Source organism: Ahaetulla prasina, chromosome 4 (genome assembly GCF_028640845.1).
Source record: "Ahaetulla prasina isolate Xishuangbanna chromosome 4, ASM2864084v1, whole genome shotgun sequence".
NCBI classification, from domain to species: domain Eukaryota; kingdom Metazoa; phylum Chordata; class Lepidosauria; order Squamata; family Colubridae; genus Ahaetulla; species Ahaetulla prasina.
Window position 1 is genome coordinate 88,024,165 of NC_080542.1, and position 19,713 is coordinate 88,043,877.

The following is a 19,713-nucleotide window of genomic DNA, read 5'->3' on the forward strand; positions in this document are numbered from 1 at the left end:
ACTGTCCAGAATCAGCCCCGGGGACTGGCAAGCCAAAATTGACACCTTCTTGGCCATACAGCATGGGACATCTTGCATGGCTACCGGCCGCAGCCCAGCGGAGTTGTTAATGGGAAGGAGACTCCGATGCCCATTAGACAGACTAAATCCAAATTATTTCCCTGATGGGTATCCAACGACAAAAGATAAAACAAGGGTATTTACAACAGGTGCTCCTGTCTTCACCAGAAATTACAGTGAGGGTCCCCTTTGGTTAGCGGGGACAATTCTAGAGGTGACTGGTCCCAAATCGTATGTAGTTGATATGGGAGATGGGAGGGTCTGGAAAAGGCATATAGATCAGCTACAGAAAAGATTAGAAGCCAAGACAGATACTGAACAACCAGGCCCTGACTAACAAATGATTACACCAACAGCTAACTCAAGTCCGAGGTGGCCGGAGGACTTATCTGGGAGTTGCGAAGTCCAGCAACGCCCTATGATCCCTCCAGAAGCCAGCAGGGAAGACTCTGCTCCTAATCCAGGGCCGTAGGGCCAATTGGAGGAGCTGGGAGGAACGAAGAGTCCCTCTGACCAGCTCGACTCCCCACCAGGGAATGAATTGCGCAGGTCAGCCAGGCTTAGGAGACGCCCTGGATACCTGCGTGATGACGTTTGTAAATAATATGTAAATAGTAGACTAAGTATTTTCTGGGAGGGGAGGACTGTTATGTATTTGAATTATTGGAGGGAAATTTGGGCAGGAAAAAGCACGTTTCTGATTGGCTGATGCCTCAGCCAAAATACTATATAAAGAGGGCTATTTGCCAGTTGCTTTTGCTGGGTTCTCACAATAAACTTAAGAGCTGTTGTCACCAATGACTGTCTCCTGCCTCCTCATTGCCTGAACTTAACAAGGTGGGTGGGTGAGTGTGAGAGAGAACAACGAAATCATCTCTATGGTGTTAAACTATTAGAAATTTGAAATGTTTGTTGATATAGTGAAAGGCACACAATAGATCTAGATCTACTTTCTGCCTATCTATTCTGGGAGTCTAATGGAACCAAACACCATGATTTTATTACCTACCTCCTCCATAAACCAAAAAATGTTCTAATTTCTTGAAGTCTGTTCCAATCAGCTTGCAGTCACAGTATAAATCGTAAATGGTATGCCGCTTAGGAAACTTTCATGCATATGAGTAATTGAATGGGTTGATTGCTACATGTAGACAATATTGGCATCATATAATACCATATGTTGATTGAAAAATGCAGATGATCAATAAACAGGAAGTTGCACACAGTGAATTAGTAAGAAGTGATAAGGGTGAATTTTGCTTTGCCTACAATTTAAAAGTGCAGTAGCAAACAGGAACGGTTTGGAATTACTGCAAATATTTATTGAGACTCTCTTCTAAATATTAGCTTCTATTGTTGTTTTTGCAGCTGTTGCTGCTGCTATGATTTTTGCCCAGGACTCTTAGGTAACCAAGTATTAATATTAATATGTGTGTAACATTATATAAATTAACATGTTCTGGTTTTGACTGTTGGAAATCTGGTGATCTTAGGTGAGTCACATAAGTAGGAACCAAAATAATTGCCAGTGGATTGAATATTAATGTAGTTTATTCTATGCCGTCTCCAGGAGAGCGTTCTACCAGGTTCGCCTGGTGCGCCAGTTGCGCCCCTTTCTGGACCGGGAGGCCCTATGCACGGTCACTCACGCCCTCGTGACGTCTCGCCTGGATTACTGTAACGCTCTCTACATGGGGCTCCCCTTGAAGGGCATCCGGAGGCTACAGTTAGTCCAGAACGCGGCTGCGCGGGTGATAGTTGGAGCCCCTCGTGGCTCCCGTATAACACCTATCCTGCGCGGTCTGCACTGGCTACCTGTGGCTTTCCGGGTGCGCTTCAAGGTTTTGGTGACCACCTTTAAAGCGCTCCATGGCATAGGGCCGGGTTATCTACGGGACCGCCTACTGCGACCAGATACCTCTCACCGACCCGTGCGCTCTCACAGAGAGGGACTCTTCAGGGTGCCGTCAGCTAGGCAGTGTCGTCTGGCGACGCCCAGGGGAAGGGCCTTCTCTGTGGGGGCTCCCGCCCTCTGGAACGAACTCCCCCCAGGACTCCGTCAACTTCCGGACCTTCGAACCTTCCGTCGCGAGCTCAAGACACATTTATTCATCTGTGCAGGACTGGCTTAGTTTTTTAGATTTTAAATTTAGAGGGGTTTTTAAATTGATTTTAATATCTATATTTTTACTTTTAATTAATTGGGCAGTAGAATAAGGTTTTTGATGATTGTTTTAATTTGTATATTGATGTTTTTATATGCCTGTGAACCGCCCTGAGTCCTTTGGGAGATAGGGCGGTATATAAATTCAAACAATAAATAAATAAATAAATAAATATGCAGATGCACTCTGGGTCTTTTCAGTTCAACAATGCTATCTATCAGACCTAGGTCTAAGTCTCCTCTATTATGGGACAGGTCTTCTAGAACAGGGCTGTCAAACTCCTGGTCCGCGCTAGCCACACCCACACCCGGTTTAGTGAAGAAGAAAAAAGTCCCTATAAGTTACGTGACAACACCGTGACAACTTGAGTTTGACAGAATAGTTCTAGAATATCATTCCCCCAGAGATACATATGCCCCATATGGATCCCATAGCATAGGGATCTAAGGTGGACATTCAGTCACTGTGGGTTGTTTTGGTGATGTCTTTTCCCCCCCAATACATGCATGATGCCCAGATTCTTAGAGCCTCTGTAATGTAGAGACTCTGGAGCTTAGAGTCTCTACATTTAAATAAAAATATATTTTAAAAAGCAAATCTTTAACTTAAATCTATTACCATAATTGAGAAACTGCATTTATTTAAGTTTTTCCATTGTATTTGGAACCAATGACACTTGGCAAAGGTAATTTACTTAGCAATCTAATGACTAATAGAGTATAAGCTCTATTTTTATTAAATACGTGTATATATACATATATACATCAGTAAAATTACTTTAAATTCATCAGTTGGCTATATGCACATTTTAATTCAAATATAAATACAGAAATGGACTATTTGTATTTCTTTGCACAGATTCATAGTGGTATTTTGAATATTCTTCTCATATTTACTGTGGTTTTTCAACTGCAAAACAGATACAGCTAAAAAAACAACCCTAAGCAAAATGAAAGAGTACTTAGTTTTACATTTTCAAAGACCATATTGTCAATGACAAGTTTTTTGTTGAAATTTTTTTTAAAAAGTTGTTTTAAGGAGTTAAATTGTTACAGATTTTTATTTTAATTTACTTTTGTTTACCCTTAAAAAAATTACCTATAAGAACAGTGATGATACACTTGCCCTCCTTATTTCATATCTACTGAAACATACCAGTAGGTGTAATGACTATTCTAAAATTAACAGATTCAGGGGAATCTTAATATCTTATTATCAGGGGATTCTTAATAGCGGGGGAATGGTGTAGTAATATCTGGTGGATTTTTTTAAAGTACTCAATGAATATGCAAGAAAATGAATAAAACCATGTTAAATCTTTCCTCCAACTTAAATCTTGCTCAAGGATAGCTGTGAGTGTATGGAGCAGTCTCTTTCATATTTGTTCTCAGAGGGACAACTAGTTGCTGAGTTTTGTTCTTTCCTCTTGGAAGTTCATTGAATATTTTAAAAGAATGTCTAAATAGCATTTAATCTGCCTTATAAGAGCAACTGCTAACTGGGATAGGATTTATTGTATACTCTCTTAGGGAAGGAGCCAAAGCCTTGCTCATCAGGGAGAAAAAGGTTACATGGGCACAAACTGGATATGATGAGTAAAAACCTTAAATTTACTAAGGATCTTTTCTCCTACCCCGTAATGCCAATATTGATGTATTTTAATCTATCTGAAGGCTTGAATGGCCATAGAAAATTCCCCCTTCATTTCTTGATTTTACTCTCACAAAAGGGTATAGAAGAGAATATTTATAACCCAGGAGATTGTGAGATTTCAATCCAGGGTTGAATTGTGAGGTTTTCCTAATGATGTTACCTATTTTGGTAATGAAACATCTGCAAAAATACAGCCAGGCTCAGGAGCACCAAGAATCCCACAAAAGAGAATAGGGTTAAAAATATTTTGGCAACTGACTGTGATTATACTAAAACAGTATAAAAGCCCAATAAAAGAATATCATGTATGTGTAGTAGGAAATTAATGCTTCTCATGCCTTAAAATGAAACATTAAAAGTTGTTTTTCTACTATCTGTTGCCAAACTCCTCCTCCCACCCCAAAATAAATATATTAATATTTTTTTAAAAAATATTTTTAAAAAATATTTTTTTAAAAAAGAAAGACAGGTATTCCAGGCACTTATGCAACCATGAATACAAAACGTCTCCTGTCTAGTAGTATTAAGTAGTATTAAGTGTAGTATTAAGTAGTATTAAGTGTTAAATTTGTACCATTATGTACCATTATGACCATCATTAAGTGTTGTAAGTGTTGTACCTTGATGAAGGTATCTTTTCTTTTATGTACACTGAGAGCATATGCACCAAGACAAATTCCTTGTGTGTCCAAACAGACTTGGCCAATAAAAAAAATTCTATTCTATTCAATGTACTATGAAGGAATAGCGTTTGGAGCACTCCTTAAGTATGGCTCCAACTGCCACACATCTGGTTTTGCAGGTGAAATATAAACTAAAGGCATTTGATACTTGAATTTTATCAAGTTAACTGTGAATTAATAAATCAAGACACTTTATTCAGGCTAGCTTCTAAACTCCTTGCTGAGCCTGGATGTTGATTTTGTGGACAATACAGTATATGCATTAAACTACTGAAGTGAATAGAAATGACAGCATGTCAAGGGTTCCTGGCAGCTGCAAAGCACTCTTGCTTAGCAATAGATAACTTAACAGTTGGATTTTGCAGTCATGGTTTGCCTTGGTTTCAGTCTGAGGGGAGTTAAAATTGTTTGGGAATTTTCTGAAAAGAATACATCTCCATAACTCAACTGCCTGATATAATAAGAAATGATCTTCAGCTATTATAGAATAGAATTTTTATTGGCCAAGTGTGATTGGACACACAAGGAATTTATCTTGGTGCATATGCTCTCAGTGTACATAAAAGAAAAGATACGTTCATCAAGGTACAACATTTACAACACAATTGATGATCTTGCTTAGCTTCACCTGCTGCTTCCTGTTTGTTAGGAAGCTTGTGATCCACTTACAAGTCTGTTCCGGTACTTGAACTGGTTTAGCTTAGTTAGAAGAATGTCTGGAATGATGGTATTGAATGCTGAACTAAAGTCTACAAAAAGGACCCTTGCATAGGTCTTTGGAGACTCAAGATGTTGTAGGATGTAGTGCAGAGCCATATTAACAGCATCATCTGTTGATCTATTTGCTCGGTATGCAAATTGCAAGGGGTCTAACAGCGGATCCGTGATGGATTTCAGGTAGGAAAGCACTAGCCTTTCAAAGGTTTTCATTACTACAGATGTTAGAGCAACTGGTCTGTAGTCATTCAGTTCCTTGATGGTGGGCTTCTTCGGCACTGGGATGATGGTAGAGCGTTTGAAGCAAGAAGGAACATAGCACATCTCTAGTGATTTATTGAAAATATGGGTGAAGATGGGGGCCAATTGGTCAGCACAAACTTTTAAGCAAGAAGGAGTTATCTTGTCTGGGCCTGGAGCTTTTCCTGGCTTTTGTCTGTGAAATAGGTCCTGCACTTCCTTTTCTGTGATCACTAGGGGTTGTGAACCCAATGAAATGGGGTCAGTTGTAGGAGGCTTGGCTGTTGTTGGTGTGTCTGAGATGGGGGTTGTGGAGATAGGTGGCTGTAGTTTCCTTTCAAACCTGCAGTAAAACTCATTCAGGTCATCTGCCAGTTGTTGATTACCTTCAGCCTGGGAAGGAGGTTTGCCATAGCCGGTGATATTTTTAAGAGTTTTCCACATGTTTGCTGGTTCATTTGCTGAAAATTGATTCTTTAGCTTTTCAGAGTAGCTTCTTTTTGCTGCTCTTATCTCCCTTGTTAGTGCATTTCTGGCCTGATTGTACAGCATTTTATCACCTTTTCTGTAGGCTTCCTCTTTGGAATGTCGTAGCTGCTTAAGTTTAGGTGTAAACCAAGGTTTGTTATTACTGTGTATTCGCAAGTTCCTTGTAGGTACACATAGGTCTTCACAGAAGCTGACATATGATGTTACAGTATCTGTGAGTTCATCCAGGTCTGCAGAGGTATCTTTAAAAATATTCCAATCAGTGCAGTCAAAACATGCCTGTAGCTTTAATTCTGATTCCTCCGTCCAGGTTTTCACTGATTTAATTATTGGTTTTATGGCTTTAAGTCTTTGCCTGTAAGCAGGTACAAGGTGAATCATGCAATGATCAGAGTGTCCTACAGCTGCACGTGGTAAAGACCGATAGGCATCTTTTAGTGTTGTGTAGCAGTGGTCTAGAGTATTCTTGCCTCTGGTGGGACAATTGACATGCTGAAAGTATTTTGGTAGTTCTTTCCTTAAGTTTGCCTTGTTTAGATCTCCCAAAACAATGGCCAGTGAATCAGGGTGTTTGGCTTCAGCCTCCATGATTTGGTCAGCTAGAGTTCGTAATGCCTCGTTTACACAGGCTTGTGGTGGGACATAAACAGCAATTAGAAGAAATGAGGAAAATTCACGAGGCGAATAGTAAGGTTTGCAGTTGATAATTAGAGTCTCTAAATTGTTGTCACAGAATTTGTAAATTATGTTAAAATCTTGACACCAGGTTGAATTAATATATAGGCATAAGCCTCCTCCTTTCTTTTTACCAGATGTTTCTGGAATCCTGTCTGATCGTTCAATTTGAAATCCTGGAAAGTTCAGGCTGCTATTTTCAATTGATTCATTTAACCAGGTTTCAGAGAAGCATAGGACTGCTGAATTGCGAAAATCAGAATAGTATTTGTTTAAGAGGAGTATTTCATCCATCTTATTTGCAAGTGAGCGTATATTTGTTAGGAAAATTGAAGGCAGAGGAGTTTTAGTGCGAGTTCTTAGCTTGATTAAGATCCCAGATCGTTTACCTCGTTTCCTTTGTTTCCGTCGTTTGGTTTTTTTAGTAATCCATGGCTCCGTGGGAATTGCCTCCTCCTGTGTTAGAATCTCCTCCGTGTTTGTAAAGACAGGCGGGGGTGAGATTAAAGAAAGCTGTTATAAATAGTCTCATTACATTTTCTATTAGCATATATTTATCTGGACTTAATAAATTATTTCTTTGGTTTTAGGCAGCCTTGGATGGTTTGTGTATCATTTTGCATATTTGTTGATTTGTTCCTGTCACTTTAGTTTTTGACCCTGATCTCTTACATTTCCTCTCAAGAATAAAAGTGAGTTATATTGAAGAGAGATAAAGTACAAATATACTTTAAGTGGGGGCTAGAATGAAGAGCCAAGTCCAATAATAATAAATCATTGGGTTTGAGCAAGCTGTAGACCCATGATAGCGAACCTATGGCACGCATGCCAGAGGTGGCACGCAGAGCCCTCTCTGTGGGCACATGCACCATCGCCAGCTGCTATTCTGGTTTCTGGCAAGTGCATGGCGCCAGCCAGCTGATCTTTGTGTGTGCCAGAGCCCCGGAAACTAAAAGACCTATTGGCTGGCACACACATGCACACTGGCCAGCTGGTCTTCAGGTTTTCTGGGATTCCAGCGCGCACATGTGTGCAAATGTGCATTCCAGTTTGGGCACTCAGTGCCGAAAAAGTTCACCATCACTGCTCTAGATTATATAATCAAACTGACATCTTTTATTTCTTGTCAGAAGGGAAATGATTATTTGAATAGCAATAATGTTTATGCTACAGTAAAAATAGTCTACCTAATACCAGACACCTACTGTAAGCTAAATTATAGTGCTGTGCAAATATTTTGAAAGTAGTATTTCAGAATACATGGAAACAAATATGAAGCATCTCTGTTCAAATTGTTAAACCAGATACATCTTTTTTCAGCAGCTACAGTAACTCTAGTTTCCAAAGCATTTCTTTGCACAATTAACCTAGTCTAATAGAACGTTGTTCCAAAATCTGGAGATAATCACAGGAGATACTTTACCTCTTGCCCAGTTTTGCAGCAAAACAGCCGAGATAGGACAGAACTTGAATATTACTAAAGTTTCACGTTCCTCTTTATTTGCATTTTTTTCTCCTTGTGTCCTAGATTTTGATCTGTATATTCCAATCAGCATGAATATTTAGTTAAGTGGTCTACTGGAAACCACGTGGTATGGCTAAAAGCATTTATATATCAATTAAACTTTGGTGTATACCATATTTTTCGAAGTATAAGATGCACCTTTTCCCCCCAAAAAAGAGGGTGAAAATCTGGGTGTGTCTTATACTCCGAATGTAGCCCCACCCAGGTTCTCAAACAGAGGTTTCAGAGACTGAAAAAAGCATCAGAAATGGAGCTTCATGAAAAAAAGTCCCAAATGGAGCTTCAGGAAAAAAATGCCCCAAATGGAGCTTCAGAAAAGAAGCTCCCAAACAGAGCTTCAGAGGCTTTTAGAGGCAGAAAAAGTTTTTTCTGAAACAGAGTTTCAGAGGCAGAAAAAAAAGCAAAAAAAAAAAAAAAGCAAGGCACAGAGCTCACAACCAAGGAACCTGTTGCTAATATTCACCTCTGAGAACAGCTGATTGGGGGTATTCTGGGAGGCCAATCCACCTGCCAATCAGCTTTTTTCTTATTTTCCTCCCCAAAAACTAAGATGCGTCTTATACTCTGAAAAATATGGTACTTGATCGGGTGTAGCTCATGATTTGGTTTAGCAAGAGCCACATGGAAATCTGGTTTTGAATATCAATCTCCTTTTTTAGGAAAACAAGGGTTTTTTAAACTAAATTGCTATGAGATCTATTTCCTGCTGTACTAGTAAACCAGGAAATCAGGATGGTTGGCAATGGGTCAGTGTACTTTCTCTTTCCAGTGCAAATATCCTCGTATCTTTAGGTCTGTGAAAAATGTCTAGCAACTGCTTAATAACTGCTAAAATCTACCTTCTCTGTTCTATTGCCTCATCTTTATTTTTCATTTTTTCAAATAAATTATCTAGTATCATTTCAGTATAGAATGTAGAAGTTAAGTTGTGCAAGGATAATGTTGCTATCAAATAGAAATCTCCAAACTTCTAAGGAGAGTGGTCAACTGAGCAGCATATCCAAAGCCATATTGGCTAACAATTCTACAAGTTATTATTTCATCACATCTACAGCTTGTTTTTACTGATTTTCCTATTATTGACCTCTAATAATCTATGTTCATATATTTGTGTAGGGATATAATAATAGTAGCATAGGTAGAATTACTGAAGCATAATAACTTGCTGTTTTGCTTCTGTAAGAATTGCTTTGCTAAGAATTGGAATTGCCTCTGCCATTTGCTTCTAATAGTATATTCAAAGATTTTTCCTATTAAGTAAGGACCTTGAGAATGGAGGAGAGTGGCTAATGAATGATCTTGTTTTTCTGTAAAACTCAGTGCCTGGAACAGAATATGTCATAGTTTGGTAGGGTTACACTGGGAAAATACCTCTGTGGCTAAGCACCCATCCCCCATGTTCTTTGCTGCAGTGCCAAAGGAAGGCATAGGCCAGGGGGCCTCTGAAGGTATGAAAGGACACCATACCTGCGCCAAGGTGTGGCCTTTCACTGCATGTTCTTTGTCTGTATGTAGTGGTATGGTCTACCCAACTCTTATTTGTACAAATTAAGCTGATATTTTTCCAAGCCTCTTCTTGAGTCTCTCTTTTTGGCATTCTGATGACTCAAGTACATTTTGGGACATTACATTTCGATGTACAGAAATGCATGTGTATGATATTGTGGGAAGTACATCCTAAAAGGACAGTGCCAGAAACCCTCATAGCACCAAAACCCATGGAAAACAGTGCCAAGAAACTCAAGCCAACCCTTTCCCCTTTAAGAAAACCAAGAAGCATTAAATAGTGTTTTTTAGAGGCAGGGGAAGAATGCAAGAATCGAATAGTCTTTGTGATTTCAGGACTATTCCCATGAAAATAGATAGGTTGGTGTGATCGCACGACTGCTTCAAGAAAGAATTCTGAATGGCTGCTCTTAGATCTATACTAGAGAATTGTATATTTATATAAGAATACAAGTGACAATTATAGAATAATTTTTAAGGATGTTTTGGGGAATGAGGGAAAGATTATAGATTAAAATGGGAAAGGAAAATGAGTGTCAAAGAATTTATATCGAGGAAAAGGCTATTTTTTTCTGCTTTTTTTTCTAATAATATGTAAGGAATTTAAAATGTTTAGTAATAAAATTTCCAAAGAAATAGTCAAATATAATAAGGGAACTATTGGGAGAAACAAGAAGTAACCACCCCTCTCAATTTTAAGCTGGTTTTTTTTACATTGAGATTTGATGATATGGAAATTTTTTAAACATATGTTATTTAGAGGCAGAGAACGTTGATAAGAGGGAATAGTCTTTGTGATTTCAGGACTAATCCTAAGTAAGATGGAAATTCTATGTGATTGCAGGACAGCTTTAAGAGAGGATGTTTAGATGGTCTGACCTCTGATTAAAAGCAATACAGATATGTTTAAATTTGTGGAATTTAAGAAGTTAACAGAAGAATTATTAATGATGTTTTGGGGAACTTAAACATGGAGACTAGACTTCATTTAAACTTTAACGGGATGGAATACAATTTTTACTAGATATGTGCAATAACTATTAATTTGAATGAAGGAGAAAAAAAAATGTATAGAATACAATGGGGAATGAAATTTGAAATATGTTTAAGGATGTACCTGACTGACAATCTGTTCACAATGATTTTTTTTTACTATTATGTTTATTTAAAAAAATTGCAAAGAAAAAAGAAAACCAAGAAGCAGCAGCTGAAAGGAAAACTCAGAGCAGCCTGTTAATGACTGTTACAAAACTAACAAAGCTGACCACAGAAACATTAAGTAGAGCCATCAAGATAAGGGGAATCAGGCTAAAAATAAACTCTCCAAGGTAAACCAAAACTCCCTTTTTTCTGCCCCCTGATTAACCCCCAGGATAGGAAAGACAAAGGTCCTGGGACAGCATTAACCCATTAAGGCAGGAAGACAGGATCCAGGGCAATGACTTTAACTAGAGGGCCACAAATAAACCCATCAAACTGCAGGAGTTTCAAAGGGGAATTAAGCATACAAGGCTCAGAGTCACACCCCTAATCTGTTTGCAAGCCAGGAACTGTGTCGTTATTTTTCTTGTCTTCCTGAATTAAAGAATCCCTTTTCTGGCTTCCATGTCTATTTCTTCTTAGCATCAGTGACTGCTTCCTAGCTGGGAAATGAACATAGGAAATTTCTTCCACCAATATAAATATATTTATATAGTCATAGCAGCAGTAAATGGTCAGAATGAAATTGGGAATATACTACATGTTCTTAAAGTGGAGCTTTTCCCTAGAATAAAACATATATTACTTTAACATTTGACCTGTATAAATACATTTCTGCAAATAAAGGAAAACTTGTATGCCCAATTAAGATAGTGTTTCTAAGCAATTTCACTGGATGAAGGCAGTTAACATAAAATATAAATCCAAACCAATCTAAAACTCACCACATCGCACCACATCACACCATCACATTGCACCACTTATATTTAGTTCAATATATGTTTTCACAATAGATTTCAGAGCAGGAAATAAAATGTTTTGTGAATTTAAAAAAAAATTAAACATAAGATATGAATAATAAAACCAGTAAAGTCTAGTAATTGTATTCTACCTGCTGCATCTTTTTCTACAGCCCAGGTTACTCTTCCAAATCTCACCACTTGAGTTGTCCTTAATTTGGGTTAAAATATTTGAGCAATGGGCTGTAATTGAAATCAGTTGCCCTTTACTGTTCGTGATTTGTGCTGTTTCTAAAAAAAAACTTGAGGGACCGCTTCTCCCCAATTATATCTGCTTATGTCATAATATCTGGCAGAATCAATACGCTATGGGATCCACCTGTTAGGGAATTATACTTGGTGGATCCCAGTAGGAAGCCCTTCTCTGCTCTGGGACTGCCTTATTCTATCCCCTGAAATTATGGTTAGTTCCATCTCTGTTAAGGCCTTCAAGACCTGGCTAACATTTAATCTCTTTTTGCCTTGTGGTTTTTAAATATTTTTTAATAATAACATTTTTATATATTTAGTTTTTATTTTTAGATTAGTTGCTTTATTAATTATTACCCAGGGTAACTTTTTGTGAGTCTGGTGTCTTATAAATTTGATAAATAAAAGTTATAGCCTGATCCTAAATCCTTACAAGAATCCCTTATTCTTTTTTTCTCCTTTCCAAGAAATTCCAAGATGGCACTGATGAAGGCTGCCTCGGTGAAATGCTCTCTAATTGTTTCTTTATTTCTAATTATTCTCTGCGACTCACTACAGATTTCCTACACGAGACCATCTGCTAAAAATTAAGCAACATTTCTTTAAGGAGCAGCTTTCTGTGATCTCACCCCCCCACCCCGGCCGTCTTTACAAACGCAGAGGAGATTCTAACACAGAAAGAGGCAATTTCCCCGGAGCCATGGATTACCAAAAAAAACAAATGGCAGAAGCAGAGAAAGAGAGGTAAACGGTCGGGGATTCTAATCAAGCTAAGAAATAAGAGAAATAAAACTCCTCTGCCTTCAATTTTCCTAACCAATGTACGTTCACTTGCAAATAAGATGGATGAAATACTCCTCTTAAACAAACACAATTCTGATTTTCACAATTCAGCAGTCCTATGCTTCTCTGAAACCTGGCTAAATGAATCAATTGAAGATAGCAGCCTGCATATCCCAGGGTTTCAGATTGAACGATCAGACAGAATTAGAGAAACATCTGGTAAAAAGAAGGGAGGAGACTTATGCCTATATATTAACAGCAGCTGGTGTCAGGAATGAACTGTAATTTACAAATTCTGTCACGAAAACTTAGAGACTTTAATTACTAACTGCAAACCATACTATTTGCCTCGTGAATTTTCCTCATTTCTTCTAATTGCTGTTTATGTCCCACCACAAGCCTGTGTAAACAAGGCATTACGAATTCTAGCTGACCAAATTATGGAGGCTAAAGCCAAATACCCCAATTCACTGGCCATTATTTTGGGAGATCTAAATAAGGCAAACTTAAGGAAAGAGCTACCAAAATACTTTCAGCATGTCAATTGTTCCACTAGAGGCAAGAATACTTTAGATCATTGCTACACAACACTAAAAGATGTTTATCGGTCTTTACCATGAGCAGCTGTAGGACACTTTGATCATTGCATAATTCATTTTGTACCTGCTTACAGGCAAAGACTTAAAACCACAAAACCAACAATTAAATCAGTGAAGACCTGGACTGAAGAGGCAAAATTAAAGCTGCAGGCCTGCTTTGGAACATTTTTGAAGATACCTCTGCAGACCTGGATGAACTCACAGATACTGTAACATCATATGTCAGCTTCTGTGAAGACCTATGTGTACTTACAAGGAACTTGCGAATATACAGTAACAACAAACCATGATTCACACCTAAACTTAAGCAGCTACGACATTCCAAAGAGGAAGCCTACAGAAAAGGTGATAAAATGTTGTACAATCAGGCCAGAAATGCACTAACAAGGGAGATCAGAGCAGCAAAAAGAAGCTACTCTGAAAAGCTAAAGAATCAGTTCTCAACAAATGAACCAGCAAACATGTGGAAAACTCTTAAAAATATCACCGGCTATGGCAAACCTCCTTCCCAGGCTGAAGGTAATCAACAACTGGCAGATGACCTGAATGAGTTTTACTGCAGGTTTGAAAGGAAACTACAGCCACCTATCTCCACAACCCCCATCTCAGACACACCAACAACAGCCAAGCCTCCTACAACTGACCCTGTCCCATTGGGTTCACAACCCTAGTGATCACAGAAAAGGAAGTGCAGGACCTATTTCACAGACAAAAGCCAGGAAAAGCTCCAGGCCCAGACAAGATAACTCCTTCTTGCTTAAAAGTCTGTGCTGACCAATTGGCCCCCATCTTCACCCATATCTTCAATAAATCACTAGAGATGTGCTATGTTCCTTCTTGCTTCAAATGCTCTACCATCATCCCAGTGCCGAAGAAGCCCACCATCAAGGAACTGAATGACTACAGACCAGTTGCTTTAACATCTGTAGTCATGAAAACCTTTGAAACGCTAGTGCTGTCCCACTTGAAAACCATCACGGATCTGCTGTTAGACCCCTTGCAATTTGCATATGGAGCAAATAGATCAACAGATGATGCTGTTAATATGGCTCTGCATTACATCCTACAACATCTTGAATCTCCAAAGACCTATGCAAGGGTCCTCTTCGTAGACTTTAGTTCAGCATTCAATACTATCATCCCAGACACTCTTCTAACTAAGCTAAACCAGCTACAAGTACCTGAACAGAATTGTAAGTGGATCACAAGCTTCCTAACAAATAGGAAGCAGCAGGTGAAGCCAAGCAGGAGCACATCAGATACCTGTACAGTTAGCACAGCCCCCCACAAAGGCTGTGTGCTCTCCCCATTTCTCTTCTCTCTGTATACCAATGATTGCATCTCCAACAATCCATCTGTTAAACTACTAGGTTCGCAGATGACACAACAATGATCGGTCTCATTCGAGACAATGATGAATCAGATGGGAGGTCGAACGACTAGCCTCATGGTGCGACCGAAACAATCTGGAACTGAACACACTCAAAACCGTAGAAATGGTGGTAGACTTTAGGAGAAATCCTTCCATACTTCCACCTCTCACAATATTAGACAACACAGTATCAACAGTCGAAACCTTCAAATTTCTAGGTTCTACCATATCGCAAGATCTAAAAAGGACAGCTAACATCAAAAACATCATCAAAAAAGGACAGCAAAGAATGTTTCTTCTGCACCAACTCTAAAAGCTCAAACTGCCCAAGGAGCTGTTGATTCAGTTCTATAGAGGAATTATTGACTCTGTCATTTGCACCTCTAGAACTGTCTGGTTTGGTTCTGCAACCCAACAAGACAGACACAGACTTCAGAGGATAATTAGAACTGCAGACAAAATAATTGCTACCAACTTGTCTTCCATTGAGGACCTGTATACTGCACAAATCAAGAAGAGTGCCATGAAAATATTTACAGATCCCTCACATTCTGGACATGAACTGTTTCAACTCCTACCCTCAAAACGACGCTATAGAGCACTGCACACCAGAACAACTAGACACAAGAACAGTTTTTTCCCGAAGGCCATCACTCTGCTAAACAAAAAATTCCCTCAACACTGTCAAACTATTTACTAAATCTGCACTATTAATTTTCTCATTATTCCCATCACCCATCTCCTTCCACTTATGACCATATGACTGTAACTTTGTTGCTGGTAATCATTATGATTTATATTGATATTGATTGTTTCCTGATTGCTTATTTGTACCCTATGATTATCATTAAGTGTTGTATCATTAAGTGTAAAATTTGTACCCTATGACCATAATTAAGTGTTGTAAGTGTTGTACCTTGATGAAGGTATCTTTTCTTTTATGTACACCGAGAGCATATGCACCACAACAAATTCCTTGTGCCAATAAAAAAATTCCTTGGCCAATAAAAAAAAATCTATTCTAATTCTATTCTTTCCTGCTTTTGTTGAGCAAAGCAATATATGAAATGCCCATAAAAAAGTGTAAGGCTTCTACTATTCAGTCATATCTGCCATTTTGAAGCCAATGACTACTACTGTAGATAACCTGTGCACATTCTGAAGCATATTTTCTGCCTTCAGATTCAAAGTACTGCCCAGCCCTCATCATTTGGTAGCAAGTTTGTGAGGAATTATAGATTCCCATAGCTTTGGGAGAGATACAAGTAATTTCATTCATTTTGTGCTATCAAAATGGTACTGACTTTTAGGAATTACATAGGGGTTTTTTTTGGGGGGGCATGTCCTCAATCTAGTCCTGCATGTCCTCCAACAGTGCACTCATGGTCACTGTAATTAACTCTTTTCTATTTGTTCCAAGATGGCAGCAATGGAGGAAGCATAGTTACATCATGGGCAGAAAAGTTGCTAATAAAATAAAATAAAATGGTAGGAGGAGAGGTGGAAAGGGAAAGATAAATCATAGAAAAAGAAAAAAGACTGGAGAAAGGAAAAGGAGAGGAAAATTGGAGTAATTAAAAGAGAGAAGCCCAGCTGCACCCAAGAGGCTTACCTAAGAGACCGGAGACCCACTGAAGTGAGGTGAGTGGAGAGGCAAACCAACTGCAGTCAGCAAAGCCAACCAGTGGAGAATAAAGAGCCAGTGAGCAAGTGGGCCCAGCTGCTGAGCGGGGGGGGAGGGGGAGGGGAGGAACAGTTGTGAGGCAAAAAGGCCAGCTGACTGAGGGCAAAGATGCAAGCCGGTGAGAGAGCAGAACAGGGAAGAGGAGAAGAGAGGATAGGCAAACCATCAAGCCAGTGAGAGAACAGAGCAGGGAGGAAGAGAAGGGAAGGGAAGGGAAGGGAAGGGAAGGGAAGAGAAGAGAAGAGAAGAGAAGAGAAGAGAAGAGAAGAGAAGAGAAGAGAAGAGAAGAGAAGAGAGATGAGCTTACTGGGGCCATCCAGGCAGTCCTGTTTGCTGGTGGAAGCAGTGTCCTGGTGCCACATAGCTCCAGAGCAAAAAGCAGCAGCAGAGCAGCAGGGAGGAGACAGAGCCAACAGCAACATGTGAGCTAGCGCATGTGAGCTAGAGCCTGAGAGCATCACAAAGAGCAATGGGGAAAGTAATAGTGGAGCTGAGCGGAAGGCTGAGTGGAGCAGACCAGACAGCAGAGTTTATTTTTATTTATTTATTTATTTTATTTTGTCACAACAATATATGTAGGTATCATACAAAAAGATTATATAGTATATAAACACATATATGAGTAAATATAAGGAGGTATAAGCATATATATATATATATATATATATATATATATATATATATATAGGAAGAAGAAAAGAAAAACAATAAGACAGGAACGGTAGGCACGTTTGTGCGCTTATGCACGCCCCTTATGGTCCTCTTAGGAATGGGGTGAGGTCAATAGTAGAAAGTTTTTGTTAAAACTTTTAGGATTATGAGAAGAGACCACAGAGTCAGGTAAAGTATTCCAAGCACTGATGATTCTGTTACAGAAGTCATATTTTCTGCAATCTGGATTAAAGCGGTTGACATTAAGTTTAAATCTATTAGTTGCTCTAGTATTATTGCAATTAAAGCTGAAGTAGTCTTTAACAGGAAGGACATTACAATAGATGATTCTGTGTGTTAAACTTAGGTCTTGTCGAAGGCGACGGAGTTCCAAGTTTTCTAAGCTAGGATTTCAAGTCTGGTGGGATAAGGTATTTTATTGTTTTCAGAGGAATGGAGAACTCTTCTTGTAAAATATTTCTGGACACGTTCAATTGTATTGATGTCAGAGATGTGGTGAGGGTTCCAAACAGGCGAGCTGTATTCTAGAATTGGTCTAGCAAATGTTTTATATGCTTTGGTTAGTAGTGTGGTGTTTTTGGAAAAGAAGCTACGCAAGATTAGGTTTACAACTCTTAGAGCTTTTTTTGCTATGTAGTTGCAGTGGGCTTTGGCACTTAGATCATTTAACATGAAAACTCCAAGGTCTTTAACGGGATGGGGGTCGTCTGTAAGATAATGTCCATCTAGTATGTACTTAGTGTTTGGGTTCTTTTTTCCTATATGTAAGACTGAGCATTTGCTGGTTGAGACTGAGCATTATGTACTTAACATACCATATAACATAACATAACATCAGAGTTGGAAGGGACCTTGGAGGCCTTCTAGTCCAACCCCCTGCCCAGGCAGGAAACCCTACACCATCTCAGTCAGATGGTTATCCAACATTTTCTTTAAAATTTCCAGTGTTGGAGCATTCACAACTTCTGAAGGCAAATCGTTCCACTTATTAATTGTTCTAACTGTCAGGAAATTTCTCCTTAGTTCTAAGTTGCTTCTTTCTTTGATCAGTTTCCACCCATTGCTTCTTGTTCTACCCTCAGGTGCTTTGGAGAACAGCCCGACTCCCTCTTCTTTGTGGCAGCCCCTGAGATATTGGAACACAGCTATCATGTCTCCCCTAGTCCTTCTTTTTGTTAAACTAGACATACCCAGTTCCTGCAACCGTTCTTCATATGTTTTATCCTCCAGCCCCCTAATCATCTTTGTTGCTCTTCTCTGCACTCTTTCTAGAGTCTCAACATCTTTTTTACATCGTGGCGACCAAAACTGGATGCAATATTCCAAGTGTGGCCTTACCAAGGCATTATAAAGTGGTGCTAACACTTCACGTGATCTTGATTCTATCCCTCTGTTTATGCAGCCCAGAACTGTGTTGGCTTTTTTAACAGCTGCTGCACACTGCTGGCTCATATCTAAATGGTTATCCACTAGGACTCCAAGATCCCTCTCACAGGTACTACTATTGAGCAAGGTACCACATTATCAAGGTACCAAGGTACCACTTAGTATGTACTTAGTATGTACTTACTTATGTATGTACTTAGTATGTACTCAGTCCATCTAGTATGTACTTAGTGTTTGGGTTCTTTTTTCCTATTTGTAAGACTGAGCATTTGCTGGTTGAGCTGACTGGAAAGCATCATGGCAGGCCAAGAGAGCTGACCAGATTAGGGATGAGGCTGAAAAGACCCGAGCACTGAAGGATAGAAGGGAGCTGACCCTCCAGGCCCCAAGGGGGTCGCGAGAGGAGGAGGGGAGGAGGGAAGCCTCCGCCACTCATTCCTCAGCAAGCCCTTTCCTATATTTTTGTGAAGAATAATTTCCTTTGAAAATACTCCAAGAGGAAACCATTTTTTGAACAATTAAATAAAATAATAGGTAAATTCATTTGGATGGGGAAAAAAGCCCAAATAAAACGTAAACTTTTACAGGACTCTAGAACCAAAGGAGGTTTTGGCCTCCCAGATTGGGAATTATACTATCAAGTGGCGGCAGCAACGTGGCTTAAAGATTGAGTCCAATTAAATAACAAGAGGGTATTACTCCAGAGGGCCACGATCTTCAATTGGGATGGCACGTGTTTCTGTGGGAAGCAAAAAATAAAATTCATACATACTTTCAGAGACATCTACTGCAAAATGCTTTGATAAATATTTGGAACAAAATTAAAAGAAACCATTATATGAAAGTTCCAATTTGGATATCAACAATGGAGGCAATAATTTATCCAAATGTATTAGACATAAACAAAGTGGTAAGGTATTTGGACTTACTAGATGAACAAGGAAATCTAAAATCAGAGCAAGTTCTAAAAAATCAAGGAATAAAAACTGACTGGTGGCCTTACCTGCAAATTAGAACAAAATATAATGAAGATCAGGAACAATACGGCATTTATGGAGAATAATTGGAACTTGACAAAATACTATTAGGAACAGGGGAGAAAATGATTACCAAAATGTATAATTTTTTTATTAAGATTTAAAATGGAAGAAGAAAATGTGAAAGAGACAATGGTTAGTTGGGTGAGAAATTTTGGATATAGTATTCAATTAGATCAATGGGATAAATTATGGGAGAGTAACTACAAACTAACGATGTCAGCTGCTGTTATGTCCCCCTCCCCACTTCACAGAGCAAACGCAAAGACGTGTGTCTC

At 38.9% G+C, this 19,713-nt stretch overlaps 2 protein-coding genes across 6 annotated transcripts in view; both read right to left on the reverse strand.

Moving 5' to 3' along the window:
- The window catches only part of LOC131198914 (uncharacterized), a 165,593-nt gene extending 158,444 nt beyond the window's left edge, over positions 1-7,149 (reverse strand). Inside the window, exon 1 of the mRNA XM_058184187.1 lies at positions 5,190-7,149. Within this exon, the coding sequence (XP_058040170.1) occupies positions 5,207-6,976 (1,770 nt within the window). The 5' untranslated portion in view covers positions 6,977-7,149 and the 3' untranslated portion in view covers positions 5,190-5,206. The remainder of the gene's footprint in view (positions 1-5,189) is intronic.
- The window catches only part of NEK11 (NIMA related kinase 11), a 290,895-nt gene that overhangs the window by 68,070 nt on the left and 203,112 nt on the right, over positions 1-19,713 (reverse strand). The gene's annotated exons all lie outside the window — the stretch shown is intronic.